This window comes from Helicoverpa zea, chromosome 15, assembly GCF_022581195.2.
Source record: "Helicoverpa zea isolate HzStark_Cry1AcR chromosome 15, ilHelZeax1.1, whole genome shotgun sequence".
NCBI classification, from domain to species: Eukaryota; Metazoa; Arthropoda; class Insecta; order Lepidoptera; family Noctuidae; genus Helicoverpa; species Helicoverpa zea.
Window position 1 is genome coordinate 5,270,859 of NC_061466.1, and position 20,668 is coordinate 5,291,526.

The 20,668-nt window shown below is 34.4% G+C and overlaps 1 protein-coding gene across 2 annotated transcripts in view; it reads right to left on the reverse strand.

Moving 5' to 3' along the window:
- LOC124636784 overlaps nt 1-20,668 on the reverse strand; it is a 64,514-nt gene that overhangs the window by 35,079 nt on the left and 8,767 nt on the right. Inside the window, exon 4 of one of the 2 annotated variants that reach the window (XM_047172929.1) lies at nt 17,372-17,482. In XM_047172929.1, coding sequence (XP_047028885.1) covers nt 17,372-17,482 — 111 coding nt within the window. Of the gene's footprint in view, nt 1-789; nt 2,162-17,371; nt 17,483-20,668 lie in introns of those variants that run through there. The other variant, XM_047172930.1, reaches the window with a different exon arrangement.

The window sequence follows — 20,668 nt, forward strand, 5'->3', positions numbered from 1 at the left end:
AATGAAAGAATGAATTCATTGAGACATTCTTTAAGTGGCACTTCTATAAGAATTTGTATAAAAATAACTGATCTAATAATAGAAATTGCTTTCTATTTGTATTTAGTAATGTAGTTTTAATTACAAAGGGTTGCTTACACTCATTCATGACTGTTTATAGTTAAGCTATCATAGTAATTTAAAGAATGTAAGAAAAGAAAACAGCTAATCTAAAATAAAACTTATTGTTATCAAAATTGGTGGCATTCTGAAATATATTTAGTTTTATTTAGTTCAGTCAATTATTTTTAAGTATCAAGATTATTTTTTATTTATTTATTTAATATGTAATAGAGATTGATAACAGTTACTTAATACATAAATATGATTTAATGATAACGGTCTTATCTAATAGTACACGCTATATTACTTACTAGCAATCAATTTAGACTTTTACAAACTTACATCCTGTAACTTTAGGTAGTACAATTAACATACCTTCCAAAGGTTTGTGCCGTGGATCTTCTTATCATGACATTCTTAGTTACACTAGTTATACTAGGGTACATTCTTAGTTATACTAGGGTCAAGCTGCTCTTAAATCTTAATTTGAAGATGACATCAAATAAAAGTGGTCATCTACTGATGAGTATAATCTCAATGCTAATGTGAATATTTGGATCTCAAAATCAATCTCCTTCGTAGCGCTTGTCAAAATGAATATTATGCAAGAAATTACTTAAAAATCACTAGATGTGGTGATCAACACTTCCACAAGACTACATTATGAAAATATTACAAAATAATTACCAAGTCTTCCGTATGGTCAAGAGACCTTTCGCTGGCCTCTTCCCTCCTGCATCGGTGATGACTGAGAAGCGGTCACTCAAGCTTCTTTTCACCTCCGGGAGGCGCGTACCTGATGACAGCCTCAATGACTTGCCAGTCACAAGTCCTTGCGACTTCTTAGACCTTAACTCAACAGGATCGTCAATCTCCCCTTCCTCCAACTGCAGAGATACGCGTTTACCTTGCTTCTTGTACTTCAGAGCAGCCTCTGACACATTGCCGTCAAACTCACGGTTCTTATTAAACCCACGCTCACTCTCACCAAATCCTTGGACGAAACAGAGCATAATTTCATCAGGATACGACTCCTTCATCTAGAAGGTCATAACTAATATTCGATAAACGTAATCCACTCGAATAAGGTCACAGCAGTCAACGATTCGTTACACCAACTTTAATTTGCTAGGAAAGCGAGTCACCGGACATTTTCTAACACGAAAACAGTTCAGACTTCTCTGAATTTCGATATAAACTTATTTTGTTATGGTGTACGCAACTGGGTTACTAAAACACATTAACATCGATAACTTTGTAATAAAATCGTAAATCACACGCTGCACACCACGGAATTATATATTAATCAATTAAAATTCACAATTTCAATGTCCTTTTATAATTACGAAATCACAATAGTTCGAAAAATCGAAGGATTTATGTAGGCCGCCGAAAAATATCGGGGTAAACTGACATTTCTTTCACGTTCGGTAACCGCCCGTACGTCGTGTTGCGTTCGGAAACACAATCTTGCACGGCCTCGGCTGTTTGCGAACTGACACCGGTTTGGCCGCCCCCACTCAGCCTAGCGTCCACGCGGCGACTCACAAAATGTGCGCCGCGGCACAATGAATGAAGAATGTGACGTCGTTTTGTATGGCACCTGACAAGTGCCAATTTTTTCACGGCAAGTATTACGTTGTGTTATTAAATTGGAATTACAACCCACATAATATAATTCCTCAATAAATAGACACTCATATCATATCCCTTACTCAGACATATATTATACAGATCATAATTCAAATATTTCTTATTGTTGGGTGTTTCAAGAGAAAAATGAGACAGCGTCATCAGCGTCCTACCTAAGCTGCCATAATGATCATACAAAAACGACACAATTTATGTAATTCTGTGACCCTGCTGAGACGGATTCAACAGATCGACGTGAAGGAAAATTCCTATGCTCAATTACCACACTGGCAAGAGGCTAAGTAGTAAGTAGATAATCGCAATACGTAGGTAGGTATGTTTAAGAGGAAAAGACCTAAGGGTTGCCTAGTCGAGCTGCGTCTTATCATCACAAAGAAAAGCAACTTCAAGCATTAAGAAAGATGTTGCTTGCATCTACACTACACAAATAGGTCTGTACACGGCAGAGTATGAGCCACACCGCAAATAATCGCTTTGAAACCTTCAGTTACCATTATTATCTAATCCTATACCGAAAGGAAAATAAGTAAATCAGTAAAGAACATTGAAATATATAATATCCCATTGCGTGACGGTCCGGTTGGATCAATACCGGGAAAACAAAGCGAATGTGGGATTGTCAGGGTTACGGGAAGCAAACTCACTTAAAATGCTGAAAATGTCGTTACTAAATGCATTTCAAGTAAATCTTTATTGCTTCGATCTTAATTAAGGATTTTTATTTTTATCTGGAACCTCGTAAACGCTACAATACCAATTTCTTTTAATACCTTAGTTACACCGAGGCGAGCCAAAAAACAATGGATACTTTTTAATGTGGCGAAAATAAATTATAGAGAATCGATTTGACATGGGTTGGATAGAAATCTTGTTGAATTCCAATTTTACCTGTCGTACTTTTGATTGATTGAGACCTTGAAAACCGGCGAAGAACACGAGATTATACTTTTATAATAGGTAACCTGTAGATAGGTAATATAGTAGTCTAGGAAAATGTTTGTGATTGGGCAAAACCACGTATGTAACTAGCCTGATAACAATTGTTATTTTGTGTACCTATGTAGGTACCTAATCATATTTTAACCGTCACCAATTAAGGTCTAGTTACCTACGTCATAATATTCATTATTCCCAGTTCCCAGCCTGCCCGTAGAAAAATTACTGATCAATTTAGATTCAATCTCCAAAGTTAGGCAGACAAGCCTTTTCGAGTCGGATTTCACTATTATCCGTCAAATCCGTAGCGGACCCCGATCGGTCCCGAACATCAATGTCACCGGTAAGCTCGGTTTAGACCCCGATCGGTCCCCGCGATTATTATTGTTTCTCATTATCAAATAAGTACATGACTTTGGTAGATACAAATTGCATTATATTTCAGAACACCAGGGGCCCGATTCTCTTAAGTTAATAATGTCAAAATTGAATAGAAATCGAATCGCAATATGATCGCAATAGCAGTTTTAACCGTATCGGGCATTCTGCTACTAATATAAGACCAATCGTATTCCAATGACATTCGATTGGTTTGCGATTGGTCTGCTATTTTGGTGATTTTGGTCTATACGGTAGTGTGCTCTACAATCATTCGTAAATCATTTGCAGAAAAGATTCACTATGAATGACAGAAAAGGATAGAAACGTTTATTTCAAAGAAAAAATAGCGGAATGCCACATACGCTTCAATCGTAATCGAGTCGGGATTGGATCGCAGTCGAATGTGAATCGTAAGTTGCTTAAGTAAAATTAGGAGAAACGGGCCCCAGGCTTACCCTCCGCCGAAACAAAAATCTTAGAATTATTGAGAAATAACATAAGAATAAATTAAAATTACGTAATAATAAAATTCAATCAAAGTTTAAATTATTACGAATGACGCAACACCAAAATAAATAATATTAAAATGTAATGCTAAAAACTTTCATAAAACTTTTATATTTTTTTTTTCTTAACAACATAAACAAATTGAACGTATAATTTAAAATCAAGAAATAAAATTGAAATAAGTTGCTATTAAAAAATGTATATAAAATTGGTATTCGATTATTTATAATAAATATAACCGACTTAGGTATCGAATGCACACCGATGATTGAAAAAAAAACTCTATTCCAAACTCTACTTCTTGTCTGTGACTTTGATCTTGTAAACCGTTAATTTTTATTGTGTATTTTATGTTTTTTTAGTTATGAAACATAAATAAGTGCACGAAATCTGTTGCAACGGATTGAAAATGTTATAAATATGACGTTTGTGTTGTGTTTGAGAAAGTGATGCGATTATTTATTGGTAAGTTTTCACCAAATTTGTAATGCCTAACTTTTCGATAGCTTAGAAACACCGTAATTATTATCTATTTCTGAATTAACTGACACCTTCGCACGTTGTTGTCAAATAAGTGAGCTCTAAAGTTATAGTTAAAATACTTTTGATCAGGCATTACGGACTTAGAATTCATGTGTTGAAAGTTAATACAAATTCTTGACTTCCATGTCGCGATTCAAAATATCCCGCCGAATCAACGGTAAAGTCATATGTAAAAACCTTGTCGAGCAGAGGGGTTATATTGCAAAATCCATTATTTTTTTCTAGGTCATAAAAACTCTTTATTGCCAGTCTTTATGGTTATATTCTGGCGTCCAGACAATTCGAGGTGGACAGTGCTAAGTTCAATTGGTTCCTTTTAATCATGTATTACGTTGCTAAACAATCGGCCGACAGTTGACCTGGTTGCCAATACTTTTTTTAAAGAAAATCTTGATTCTTAACAAAGTTTTCAGAATCTTTGTAATATGCGTGCTAACATTCATCTTCATAGTGATTTATGAGCTCAAACAAACTATCGACCTACATAAAAGTTTGCAGTACACCTACTCTAAGTTGTTTGACTGCATCTGCCCTCTTTATGGAATGACAAGGCTATGATGGATTATCATTTGAGATTCGCAGTTTGTCATTCAAACTCTTTCAAATGAATGCCCTCTCGTCCATTTAAGGTTAGTCCAGTTAGTGACCTCCATGTTTTCCAACCGTATATTCCATTGCCATTACTCAAGTAAAAGCAAGTATTATAACATTAGTGTTCTGATCGAGTTTGTAAACGAATTAAAGGCACGATTTCTTGAAAACAGGAAAAAATAAATAAAATATAACTATGTACCTAATGGATCTGTAGCAAACAAACCGAGAATTGAGATAAACATGTAACTAAGTCAGTTATTTTTGGTGGTTCTTCATTGGTAGGTTATAAAATTTTATATTGCTGTTGATTTCATGGCCCTTGTATAAAAGTTTCTCGACGACTGCCCATAAAGAACCAATATTTTATCGCTATCTCTGAAGTAGACACTTTTGGAACAGTTCTTGAAATGGAACCTACTTACCTATTATGCGCATCCTAATTTTTGGTCCCTTTCTCAAGATAAGCACTTACCTACACGACTATAGCTTTATTGAAAAAGGTGCACAGATTAACATAATCCTCTATCATCATAAGATCCCTCTCTCTGTCATACATCTTCGAGATTGAAAAGAAAGATGCCTGCGGTTGTTAGTTAAGTAGGTATAATGACGCCTGTCATCATCTTCATCAATGAGAAATCAAGATCAACTTGGTGTGATCTACATTTCTACATAAACATTTATGTCCGCGTCCTTCAGTCATCGGGGAGTCTCTTATGCCCGTCCTTCGTTTCTTGTACATACGCAAGTATAAGTATCGCATTTTTTGTAGACTGCCTCTAATCTCCAGTAAATGAAGTATTTATCGCTTTATAACAGCTTTATGTAAAGCAATTCTGAATAGGCAATTCAGATATTCATAAGTGCGACAAGAACGCAAACAGGTTAGTTTACGATCGATATAATCCGGTGCTAACAGGAATCACCTAGGAAACGGGAAAACCAAACGTTGTTTGACGTTTATCGGGATAGGAAAATATAAGTAGGTAAGTAGAAACAATGTTATCGTTTAATTAGTAGCTCGTAATTTTTTGTAACCATTTTTGTTTTCAATCCTCTGAAAATCTTACCACACATTTCGTCATCAAATCATTTAAGTATCATTGAGCATACCTAGCATTATTGACTAAATGTTCAGCTGACGTTAAACCCAATTTAGTCTTACCAGCGCGTAATAAGAAGCAATATATTAGGTAGCAGTCTCTAATAACTCAGTGTTAGCGAATTACTTAGTGTTACGTTCTCTCATACAAGCTCGAATTAGCAATAGGTACCTACATTTTATTGGTCATTCCTAAGTCTATCTTGTGTTTTTCTTACTATAGGGATTTGACATAATTAACTTGTATGGAGCCAATGTTTTATGTATGTTTAGATAAGATTTCATATTCGAAATCATTTGAAGTTTTCCTTGACCGAACAACATGATGCCATTAGCTGCGGGCAAGAGAAAACTCAATTTTGATTACCTACAAACTTATTTATGTTATAAATATTTGCTATGGTAAAAAAACGAAGCAAATTAATATGAAATTAGAGCTAAATAAAGAAGCGTCTCCCAAGAATAATGTAATTTATAATCGACACTCCTTCCATTAAGAATGTGTAAACAATCCACGCAAGTGCACAATATTTACTGGACTGCGCTGACGACGCGAAATAAGGATCTCAGCATCAAAGTACAGGCTTCCTAGAACATCTGTCATAGCTAAATATAGTTCCCAGGGGATTATTTTCCCTTGTTTGTTATAAACGCTTGCGAAAAACAAGATCCAGGAAAAATCGCGATCATCGATAATTTTGATAGATTGTTGACGGAACTCGGATACCGAGAGCTGAAAACAATGGATGATCGAAGACTGTTCAAAGCTCTTTTAACGTCTTAAGTTCAATAAACTGCAGATTTATTGGTGTAATCTGTAAACACAGGTCGTTTTATACGAATATATAGGTCACTTTCTTAGCCGTATTGAAGGATGAATCAGAGTGTACCCGGAACTTATATTGGGTATGATTTAGCTACTATTATAATATTACTAGCTTCCGCCAGCGGCTTCGCCCGCTTGGTGTGTTAATAAAAAGTAGCCTATGTGTTAATCCAGGGTATCACCTATCTATATACCAAATTTCAATCAAATCGGTCCAGCGGTTTTTGCGTGATTGAATAACAAACATACATCCATACATTCTCACAAACTTTAACATTTATAATATAAGTAGGATTGATTGGTGTTATTAAAATTCATTTTAAACGAATCATCCTTTTCGATCCGGTTTATCAAACGTCTTTAACAAACGTTATTACTATTTTTTTTTTAATCTATTTTCACTGTCATCTTTTCAGAATTAGGTACCTACTAGTTGTTTACAATCCACTGTGTAAGTTTGTAAACAAAACATGAACCTACTGGTATTATGTCGTCAACATATGTATAACACGGCAACTCTATTTAGCATTTCTAATTTCAAATGAAAAACAAAACATCTGTACCGCATAGGAAGATGGTAAAGTACTTAATTTATTAAAAAAAAAAACTGTTTCACTAGAAAGAAGATCAAATACTCCGATTAAACAAAAACAAGTCTTGTCTATGTCTAAAAGAACACAGGTAAATTCGACTAAATATTCCATGAAACGTCAGCGGTTAGTCTAAAATTCTCGAAGATTCTTCCAATACCTGCTATTAGGCTCCTAACAAATTCTGACGCATTTAGGTCAGCCATAAACCTATTAACTGAGAAATCTGGCTTGTATTGAACAAAAAACAACGTATTACATGAATTTTGTGAATCGGTAATTCTGTAAACTATACGTAGATTCTTTGGTAAAGTATTGCCGCTGTTTCGAAGGCACGTGAAACTCATAACGTTGGGATTAGATCGGAAAAGGTTTACGTTTCCATAGGTATTTGTTAAATCAACATGTTTGCAGTGTTTTTGCTAGATTTTTATACTAGACTTTTATGAGTTTTGATAACTCTATTCAAAACGTTTCGATCTTGATTAAAATAAAATTTGCATTAGATGAAATGGATGGTTACGTTTAAACCGCATATAGTAGAAGGGCTTACGTCTTCACCACTTACACAAAGAAGATAATATTCTCGTCATAACTAAGTTATACTATGATCACGGCATAGGCATAACGATGTTACGTAGATTATAAAACGCCCGACAATTACGGACACGAGAAAAAAATACAGCTGTAAACTAGTGATGTAACCCTCAGTCTAAGGCAAATCTTAACCAGATTAAATAGTTCTACGCCATTCAGGAATTAATACCGACATGAGGCAGGTGAATGTGACGTTCAGAATATTTGGCACACGTGCGAGGGAGTGTCGCTACGTCACTTGGCAAAAACACTATGGCGACAGTCTACTTACGTCACTATAGGCACTTTCAAATTAAGAATTTCTTTCATGCCGGATAAACACAACGCGTGCAGTTTACCTTGAGGCCAAGAACAATTCATTACTTAGTAAACTACCTTAATTAATTTAATCTCTGTTAGTATATTTTCTAGGGGCGACCAACAGTTAAAATGATAATGAGGTAAGTGCATCGGTTCCGCTTGGCGAGGTATATGGCGGTCTTGCGGTTTAGTAACGCTGGTAAGCGAGGTAATTTGTATGTAAACGAATTGATGGCATCCACAAGTTCCTTTAAAGAGTATCAAGAAACACATATACTTCGTAAAATTGGTACAATATTAGTAGATCATCAAGGTATATTAATATTCGGAGCATGTTCAGTAATCGTTTCAACAGCTCATCGGTCATCACCTTTATCAACAACTGTATTTTTAGCTCCACCAATCGATTCTCGTTGTTCAATAGTCAATCGATTGTTGTGAACAAATCGTCAAAACTCTAATGTTGAACGAAGCATGTCTTAACAAACTTTATAACCATAATTTCAGCGTAGGCAGTTGTTTTGTTACACCTAACATAAACTAAATATTGGCAACGTCTTAGGTCTAAGCTATAAGTCAACCCCTGATGTTGTGTGCCAAATAGAGCTTGTTGACATGCAGAATGTAGACTTGTCGTTATGGAGAGTGACCTAATATCGCAGAAGCCTTGCCTTACACATATAATAGAGAAACTTTGTTATTTGGCAGGATTAAGGGATCAACAGAAGGTATTTATGCCCTATTAGGTTTAGCTCGATAAACATCTGATGTCCTCGACATGTAATTGGCATTAGTTACCATATTTTGTGTCTGCTTCATTCTAATATATCCTAGTCTTTGATTTTTCGAACATTCTGTAATTAAACAAAATGTATTAGCACAGGAGACATGATTATGTAAAGCAAGACCACCCCATAACATTAGACTTTCTTCATGAGCGTGGTTCAAGCCTCAGAGAGAGGCAAGACCAAAACATCATCTTCACCCCCATTCAAACAAATGAAGCCAAATTAAAACTAAGTACTCGCATAAATTGCGAACAAAAGGTGATATTTCACTAAATTGACTTGGATTTATTGACTGAAAAGGTCAGACTGCAGTGTCAATTGGTCAACCACACATAGCTACCTACTGCTGGACACTTGCGCAAATTATAGTCCACATTAGCATACATAAACCTTTTAAGTATGATTATTACTGTTTGCACCTACTAAGATAAGCCTGGAAGTTGTTTTCCTCTATTTTTATGTAATGCTAAATTGAAATTAAAATAACCTTAGATGTCAGTAGAGTTATAAATGCGTCAGTTGCCTATAGGTAATTTGCTGAATAAATTGTTGCGGCTACTTCACCTAGAAGAACTTTTCATGATTCTTATTTTTGCACGAATGAAGTAGGTAAAAATAAGATCAACGACAATAAGGAACGGTTATATTACTTTCAGTGTCCGCAATAAAAACAACGGGGAGACCATAAAAGCCTGTCGACTTATCTTAATGCACTGCAAAGTTCAATCACTTACAGCCGCCATATTAGGTCAAGTGTTTGCTGCAGTTTTACTACGACGACATGTTTGTTTTAAAACAGCAGTAGTACCTAGTTATCTACGGAAAATTAAACCCTGGGTAACGAACTGTCCAGATTAGTTGAAAATAACTGAAATGTAAGAACTGAACTCAAAATAAATAGTTCTAACGAGGTTGACCATAAACGTTACATATTATCTTTAAATACATAATTAAAATGCTTTACTACATAATTATTAAGTTATCTAACCTTCGCGGAAGCATCGGAGTGGAAACCTTACATAAGAGGAAAAACCTCATACATAATGTAAGTGTAATTCGCGCCGGACGAAGCTTAGCTAGGCTATACTTGGCTTCCAAGGATCCCTGGATTTGCAGTCCTAACAGCCTTTCTTACTCAAATATTGAAAGCATTCTAAAGGGCGCAATCTTCCGAGAAAATTTCTTCACAAACTTAGTTCAATACGGCACGCAATTCTTTTCTAATACAGGAAATTTAACCTCGTTTCCAGCTAACCAGTAGGTCATCTTATCGTGAAGGCGTTCCCACCTTAATGCGAGTGCCTATTGGAAATAGGACGGGGTTATCCAATAAAACGACCGCCTAATGGACATTTATAGGAGACTGAAGAGACGACAATGATGCATTGTGAATCATAGAACCGGTACGCTTTTGTTGACAATATTTTTGCATTTGTAGTTTTTATTATTTTTTATGAATATTCTTCTATTAAGCAAGTTCCATTCCTACTTTAATCTAATAGGCATGATACCTGGAATGATACAATTGACAAGGATAATTTCTGAAGATTGCGAGTCACTTAAATACAGAGAAATATGAATCAGCTAAAGTTAACAGCAAAAAAAGTTAACAGATTCATTGAATAATCGAGGAAAACGTTTTGTAACAAATTGAGAAAAATATTTTTGGTTTTTCCATGAAAATAACTACCCAACGGTACATACATAAAGTACCCGGGTGGACGCAATATAATCAGCCTTACTTTTGTCTCTACAATAAAATAGATTTCGGAAACGTCACTTGCATAAATAAAGAGTATTAATAGTACAGTACTATGTAGTTAACTGCGTGGGAGCACCCATCAATGAATTTCTATTGTGGCTACTGGAATTGTGTTTAGTGGAATTTCTAGGCTTGTCCAAGTAACTGGATTAAGCAAAATCGCAACCGAATCTGAGGAATGTATCTAAACTTAGACGCACAACCTCATTGGTGATGAAATAGAATTGATTGGTTATGGTAACTGCGTATAAATATTTATACGTACAAATAAATGCTTTCCTACCCATTTAGGATTAGTCATCGGCTCAAATATTTCATATTGCAATATTGAACTCTGTTTAATTTTAGAAACCGTGATGATTTTTTAATATCTATCATTATTCAGATTTCTTTAGTAAAGTATTGGTGACGTGTTGGCGTAATTAGTTTTTGATTGGTTTACCTTCCAAAAATAATAAAGTTTAAACCGCCGATTTTAAACTTACATTATCTTTCTACTAATTGTGTACATAGTTACCAACTTTAAGTATTACTTTATTGTTTACCTTCTAATAATCTCGCCGTATTATATCTCATTCACGCGATTTTTCTCAGAATCTGTGTAATATTTACAAAAAGATAAATGAAGTGATATGAAATGAAAATATTTACTTTAATAAATGAAGACAAAAACGTAAACTTTGCCAGTGGCACGTACATAGATATGGAACGAAGTAACAACATTCATTTTATCTATGGGTACGTATAAATCAGTATAAATTAACATGTAGGCATTTGTGTTCCTAAGTAAGATACAGTGAAGTTAATATTTTTGTTGCTTAGTAACTATTCATTTTGATTGTGATAAAAGTGTAGTACCTAACTTACGTCTGTGAATGTTTCTGCCAGCATAAGAACCTAGTTTCTTTATGAAAGTAATTATGACAAAAAATAAAAATTACTTCCCTCAATAGAAATATTAATAAAGTTTATTTTTCCTATACTTCCGTCTACTATTGTTATTTCTTAATTTAAGTATGTCTCTGGTTCTTTCCAAATGTTAAACGAGTAATTTAATTCAGTGAAATAAACTAAAAAGTATTTATTCTTTAAACTTAAACTTGAAGTGGCCATGAACAGACCGTAGGTACAATTAACCTTTAGTAAAATATGGCTAAACTTTCAACATTTATGTTACAGCATTATTGTAGCCATATTTGCAAAATAAATTGTCTTTTGTGTTTCTCTTGTGCTTAAATCGAGTTTCGCATGAAGGATTCTGTTAAAATCTCCCTCGTCTATCAATCGAAGAGTTCATTACTTACGAAGGTCCCAAAATCAATTTCAAAATCTCATTGATATAACAAGGGAGCAATTCGATATTTTTCCTACTTCTATGTACCTATTAGAAACAATGTGAAAAAAATGCTGTCACAAATTGCAATATCAACTTTTGAATAATATTTTTATAGGTCCTAGGAATCAGACGTAGTAAAACGAATAATATTTAGCTTACCTATATGTATATCTATTTTATTTAACAATGCACCTTGAGCTTGACACAAAACATAATATTCTTAGAAATGTACCTTTGTTCAACATTTTGAAGATTGGCGCTATTACGTCATATCACATTGTTTTAATATTCAATAGATATGTTTTTAACTTGAAAAGTAATCTACCTATGTTTGCCTAATCATCTATCTAACGGGTTTTCCCAACCAGGTTGGACACATCATAATTAGCTTAATAGGTATATCAGTAGACTTAAGAATCTTAACCCAACCTCCAATCCTCTGATCTCTCACACAATAGGCATGATGACAGTAATCAAAAATCATTAAAATAATATATTTATTAAATTAAACTTGAAGCTTGGAATATAAAACGCGCATTGTTTTCTTTGTTAATAATGTGATTAATATGTATTTTTATAAAATAAAATTACGAAATAAGGCAATCCGCCATGATATCTTGAACACCAATCAGAGCTCGTGACGTCATTTCTCAAAACAACTCGCGCGAAAGCGCGCGAACGTCACATTTCGTTATTGTGAACTTCCACTGCGATCTTTGTTTTTAATTAATTAATTGTTTATAACACGAGTTATGGAGCCCGGATTTATCAAGGCAAACAGCGCTAATTTGCCTAGAATTGATATCATAATGCTGGGAAAGTTTTTGGCATCAAATAAAGATTTTTGTTCAGCTGAATTTAGAAATGTTAAAACTTCCATGTAAGTATACTAGTTTAATCAAAAAACAATGAGAGATGAAACCTAACCTCGAAATAGTTATTTACATTATAAACTATGCTAGAATCTAGAGAACTATGTAATAACTTACATCAAAGTAATCTTCACAAAAAAAAAAGTTGTACCCTGGGCAATATTGCTTTTGAATCTCGCCTTGCAAGTTTAAGCCACTTGTTTCGTATTTTTTTATTGTGAGGAACGTACACAAATAACTTATCAGGAGTTGTTTTGGATGTGTTCTTACACTGGGGGACCCCACAACACCTATGCACTTTCGAATTCATATTTAATAACACAAAAAACTGAATTATTGCACGAGCGTTGTTTACTTGCGTCTTGTAATTTCAGTCGTGACGTCACAAGTGACGACATGACACTGACAAGCGTTTTCGCGCCGGATTCAAAGTGGACAGAGAAAAATGCAATTATTTGATAAAAAAACTTCGCATTTTCTTAAAATTAATAATTTTTCATATAAAATAGACGTATACCTACATCATACAAAGGAATTTAAAAATTTGTCATCATGCCTATTATTTATGAAAGCATGAAACATGCTAGTGATTATAAATCCCAGCAAATACTAAATCGGCACTGTCATAGACAGTGCATGATCACATCGTGCTATAATCGAGAATCGTGACCACAAAAATCGATGACCAATCGGTTCATATCGATAAACCCACTAGGTCACTCAATCGACTGTATCAGTTTAACGCACCCTTTAATATTGACTATTACATAAGAGGTCAAAAGTAGTCAAAGTTGTTTATATTTAGATAATCTTTATTATTGTTTGATACCCTCTGAAAGATAAGAGTTATGTCAATTTACAATGTAGCTTATATTGTTTTGTTCACACGATGTGTTTTCGTGATAACAATGCAAGGAACTCAAGGTTTCGTTGAGGAAATTCAGGAGAAAATACTCAGTTCAATCTACATTTGTTTTAATGTTGAAGTATGAAACAAATAAAAAATATGGATTACTTATGTAATTTAACAATTAAATAGAAAACATAATGAATATTCTATTGTTAATCCAGTTTATGGGTAACATTACAAGTAAAAGCCAATCACCCTGAGTTACTATTACGATAATACGTTAGAGATGCTTACGACCAATTGAAATTAATGGAGACGAGTCGATTGCTACCAACCACGAATATAGCCTAGAGACATGACAAGATGAAAGGTAGTTAGATAACAATAAAATGTAAAAAAACATGACATAAGGATAACACACTATACTTCGGCCGTTCAGAGAATGCGTTCCTGACACCTATCAGTTAGTCACGACTAGTGATGGGCACAACATAACACTGAGTTCGTTACCGTTCCTTCAAAATGAACCGCCGCATTATTTTAAGATTATTTTCGTTTTAAATTGGCGGAATCATTTGTTTTATATTTTAGTTATTTAAGTGGAAACCAAAAAAAGGTAATATTCATATAATAAAATTGTTTTATTTATTCTTTGTTACAAGTACATTGAATTGAATGTGCGAACAGAATATTAATCAGACTCCGATTTGCTTGAGGAGGTGGTGTCTTCATCATCATCTTCGCCTACATGTATAATTATATTATTATCAATAACAGAATCAATCCTGATATCTCGGTCTAACAAAAGCCGGGTAATCAAATAAAAACAGATCGAAAACACTTGAAAAACGTGGTCTATGCGCACGAAACGACAACGGACGACTGTTTTAGCGTCACAAAATGGCGGCCCATAACGCCATTTGGGGTTACCATTTTTAATCTAAGTATAAAAATGCGGTTTGGTCATAGTTTTATTTTTATATTTCATAAACGTTATAATTAAGTCTTATAGTCCATTATTTTCCAATTCTTAAAAAGAAAATCAAAACGTATTATTTTATATTATAACTGTATAAGAACAGATTACGATACTTGCCTGTTATTTTTAGCACAGCACTACAAAATATAAACCGCTGACATAACCTTGTAATAGCGCAGTATAGATTTAGAAAAATATTGTTTACCAAGTTATTTGACACTCAGTTTGGCACAAAATTATAACATTCATTGATTATTGATATAATAATGTTGTTTTAATGCTCCTCAATTGTTAAAACGGTAAACAACCAGCAAAAATATTTTTATCGTAACTGCAACGCCATTGCAAAGTTACGTCGTCAGTTCAATCGCGACGTGTCAGGAACGCATTCTCTGAATGGCCGAACTATAATGGCAGAAAAGAAAGACAATATTGAATTTAAATATCGAATAAAAACAAATGGGGTTTGATACGCCCACTTCTCATGCAACGTTCTATTGTTTTAGTTGTTACTATGATATCATTTCGATTAAACTTACCGACGTCGCCAGGGGAAATTATCGGGGGATATACTTCTCCTGCCTTTCAGGAAAGCCTGTCTGAATTGAGCCAACGGCAAGCTCTCTCTGCGCAAAGACCATCGTACTGTTCGCGGAACACCAGTTTTCTGTACATTTTTTTCCATTTGCACAATCACATAACACAAAAACTCTATCAGTACACGTCTCACCATAGATTTAAAAACATTTTGTGAGCATTTGACACGTTCAATTAGCAGAATTACACGTACAAATGCATTAAGCGATCTAAAAACGATAACAACAGGTTGGAAACTAAATGAATGCTGTGTCCTTATCTCCACGGTTTCTATTTCATATTTACGTTTTAAGATACGGGGGAAAATGTGTAAATACGTACTGTATTTGTTTAAATTATATTATGACTGATGTGAGTTTACGTAAAGTTTTTTTAATAGTACATAGTTTTTTATCGCTTTGTGCGAACCGCGGAATTGCGATTTATTGCCTACTTATGTAAGACTTCTGAGAGAACAAGTTGTTTTAATACTTTTAATTTGTTTCCCAAGAAACAGCACCTTTGAAGCGAGTCTTGGAAAACTAGCTGAACAATTCCTAAATATATTAAACCTTGGAACTACCCTGAATAAATCGTGGTGTCTATAACAACTAGGGGTAAAGTTATGTGTTTGCAAACTTATAGCCACAACTTTCAATTGAACAGCACTTGAAACTTAGAACTGGTTAATAAACTCCTAAAACTTCGCACAGCCTGTTCAGGCGTCAAACAATAGATATGGAGCTACGTAAATAAATCAACTTGCTATCTTGACAACAACATACAAATTCGGTGGAGAAACGGGCAGAATACCGACAAACACATTAAGGCGAAGTGGTGAAAACCCTTAGCACGCAGGATTGATAGCAACAATAAACGATCATTTTCCTAAAGCACGTTTATGATGGATTAGCACTCAAGGCTGGTGGAAGAAACCTGGCTGGCATGTTGTATGTGTGGCAAATTGATTGCACAGCCGATTAGCTACGACGGAAACAGCCACGAAAGGTATTTGCGTGTTCAGATCAAGAAATGCATTTGCAACACTTGGAACCTACTTGGAGATGTGACGTCACTGTGCACTACTGTTGAACGTCCACAGTCGTCCAATTACAGTACGGTACGCAAATACCGTTTTTGATTTCTTATTTGAATGATCTAACTGTTCAAGCATATTGTGCTAGCTGTAAGAAAGCCTCCGTTGATAATTTTAAAAAGTCATCAGTCTTGCAGGTAGCAGTGCAGTACATTAACACACGGCAACATTAAAAATATACTTTGTTAACCTAATTTTGTATTTACTGCTGTTTAGTGACTTTTGATACAATGATGTTCAGCGACATTTGGATTGATGGTGTACAGCGACTTCAGGAATACTAGTGCACAGATACTTTTGAAATACTCGTGTTTAACGACTTTTGTAAGTTTCTGGTGTACAGTCTATTTTGTTTCCTAGTTGCGACTATAACTTATGGCATTTTATTGTGAACCGGTGTTTTGTCATATTGATTCTGTTCATCGACTTTTGGTGCTGACTGTACATACCTAAGTCTAGATCTACCTAAATCGGAATTTTCACAACCTTCATTCATTTGCACCTTTCTAATTGTTATTTTTGTCATTAATTTTAATTAAGTAAAGTATATGTGACACAATAGACCGTCGTATCACTAAAAGCGATCTTGTACATACAACCTATCACGATATTATTTATAGCAAGTTAATTGTTCATTGAACATGTTTCCAAAGGTCTTGCTTGGTCCTAATTTCAATTATGTTTAGGGCCTCACTTCTAATGCTTAGTTGAATTATCCGAGATTTTATGCACCAATAATGTGTTCGTTTTTCAAAATCGACGTATTCATATTTTAAATCTTATAACTGGGCAGTCTCGCAGGCATAAAGGTTGATTATCTTTCCTTTCTCCGTGTTGAATACTCTTTGCATTCTTCCTCTTTTGAAAGCCACATACAAAGATATAAAAAGAGGGCAGCTGAAGACAGCGCTCAGCGGCGTGTCATGACGAATCCACCTATAGTCTGTCAAGGGGTAATGATGACGTGGCTATAATACTTACTGTGTAAGGGCCGGTGTTGGGACACGGAGGTGATGCCCCCTGCGGGGTCGCTCAGCGTCGCTGCCGTCACTGGCCTCCTCCGCACCGACGCTGCCCGACCCGCCCGCCGACCTACACACCAAGAAGGTTACACTCATGCTGTTAATAGACAAGGTGTTGGTATGATGAACATAGATTAAAGACTTTTTGTTGACAGTGGAGGAAATCTTTGATACGTCATAGCTCTTGGATTTTGGTTATAGTATACATAGGGATTTTTTGGGGTAGATTAGTTACAAGATATTGGTTTAGAAAAAAGGGAGTTTATTTTATGTGTCAATGCATTTCATAAAGGAGAGTCGCGATATGTAATAAAATGTTGTCACGCTGAAATGTAGTTCCTAAATTGGTGTGACATTCGAGGCCAAACAAGCCTTTATAAAAGTAGGTGTCAGATTAAATATAACTAGGTACGAGTGATTTTGAACAGTACAAAAGCTCGTAGGTATGCCAAAAGCTTTATAAAACCAGGAAGCATCAAAAATAGAAATGAAATTGGCCGCAGATAATATCGAACTAAAATAAAAATAAGTAAGTAATTGACAGTGATAAATATCAGATTGGTTGTTCGACAAACAATAAACATTTTTATTAATTGTACTGTAGTAATTATTTGTTAGCTTTTACGATACAATCTGAATACCAAACTTTGTAATTTCAATCTATTGGATTGTATTATTTTGGTCTGTAAAAACAATATATGACGTCACAAACCTATGACTAATATATACGTGGTTTATCACCCATCAAGGTTTAAAGTTGGAACTAAAAAGTGGCTGTCAAGTGGAACATTCAAGCAAACATCAAACAAAGTAGCTAAAGACACAACTTGTATGGGACAAGTGGGTCGCTCTACTTGCGACGTGGGACACAAAAGACGCGATGTGAGCATCAACAAACAGACATATGACACACGCCGTGATAGGACAGAAGTCAGAACACTTACTGTGAAAACGTCAGACGCATGACACACGCTAATCCTACGGCTTCTTGTAAAATACTGATGAAGTTCAAGCGATAGTCAGGAAGTTAACCAGGACCGATAATATAAGAGGAAAAGTTGATACTTATGTGTTTACTTTTAAAATGTAGTAAGGGGAAAATGATTATTAAATATTGAAAAATATTATTTTATGTAGGTAAGTACCTAAGTAATTTTGTTTCGTATATTTAAGCATTTTAAAATCCATGAAACAGAGAAGGTATATGTGCATTAAAAATAATAAAAAGTTTCATAAATAGCCAAATTGCCATTTAAAGCGTGCAACTAACATTAAGACAACATACCAAAGTTAGTTCAGTGCAGCTAAAGGAGGAAAACCGAGCAATATACAGCATTATTCTAAGCTCTACACACACACATATGCATGCATCACATGCATTAACTTAGTACCTTGGCATTATAAGCTTTGAAAAAGCCGCAAGCAGGCACTAAGTCTTGGTTATACGGTAAGGGATATACTTGTCACACTCCATGCCGAATACCTAGAAATAATAAGGGCATGAATGGCGTAAGGCTGGTTGCAGACATGGTTATCTATATTGTATGCCAATAAAGAACGATCGGAATAAAGAAACCCTATGTTATTTTCAAATTCTTCCTTCAAGTTTAGGTTCGCATAACAATAGGTACTTAGACAGTTAAGTAGCTTTAAATCATCAATTAACTGCAATAGAACCTTTGGAAAATATAATCAATTTGAAGGCCCTTTAAAACATTGAAAAAATTCTTTCACAAGACGATTTTTATCGTGTCCTATCAATTAGATTGCATGCAGTCCTGTAATTTTCAATGCAGCGACAATATCCTTTTACATCGCGATGGTAAAATAATACAGATACCTTCATAAAAAAGTTCAAGACAGTCGACTATCGGTATTAAGGAATGTATGATAGTTGTCTATAAGGGGAGATGGTGATGAATTGCCTTCGTGTTTCCAAGCCATTAAATTAGTTTTTTATAGGAGAGAACACTATCAGAAAGTCAATTCAATATATATTTTTATATTTTTTTTTTAGGGACGTTTATAATGTTTTACCGTCATGTGCAACCAGCCCAAAGCTTCTATTACATACTGTTATGATAAATTAACCTACTACTGTGTTAAGTAAATAAATACTAAAATTTAATTCCTACTTCATAAATGCATTATTTTGTTCAAGTCGAGTGATTTTCCTCAAGTTGTTTTCAGAAATAAACGGACAGCATTTTAAGAACAATTTACTCATCACAATGCAATTAGGAACAGATATAAAAAATCAGGGATTCGTCAACATTTGTTCTGTTTAAAACTTACGAAAAATCACTATTCTAACATTATCATCAACATAGGTACTGGATACACATTATTTAACAATTAATTACATAAAATTAATTTACTATGGAAAATAAATTCGATGTTACCAAAAAACAATCTCAAATGATATTTTCAATTTAAATGTCGAGCCAAGTTCAAAAAAAACTTTTTAAAAATAATAACAGTTATGATTTTTTTCTTGAATACTTACCGAAATATTCTCTTCAGCCGACTAATGACTTGGTATTTTATGTACACGTTTCTGACACGATTCTATGCTATGGGAACACTTTCATACATTCGTACATAGCTTTAATCAGTTTTTTGTTGAATAAGCCCATTCCATTTTGCTAATTAAGTTGACGATACAAGATACCTGTGGCGCGTTTAAAATTAAGTAAATTTTATGTCTACGCTTCCTCTAATTATGTTCTAAATTATTAGGTTTTTTTCTAGTTTTTTTTTTATGCCTGTGATATTATAGTCCATATCACAAGTAAAATCTAGATTCTAGGTACTTTGAATTCATTAATACCTGCAATAATAATTTTAAAAGAGTACGCTTTATTGTTATTAACGGGAGAGGAATACCATCATTAAATAAGAGTTTAATTGTTTGTATTTGACCAAAACAAAAAAAAATCTAGGATGCAAGTCGCAGTGTCATCATGAGGTAATTCAAAACGAATGGTTTAATAGAAACCATTAAAAACAATAACAACAATTAGAACTTTGCGGAAATCCTCATGGAATTGTTTTCCGTAATTCTACCTAACATACTTATGTACTTCTGTCTATAGTATGTACATACATCATTATCATCTGCTTAGCCTTTTTCCAACTATGTTGGGTTCGGCTTTCAGTCTAACCGGTTGCAACTTAGTGCCAGTGTTTTACAAGGAGCGACTGCCTATCTGAACTCCTCAACCTAGTAGCACGGCAACCCAATACCTAGGTAAGA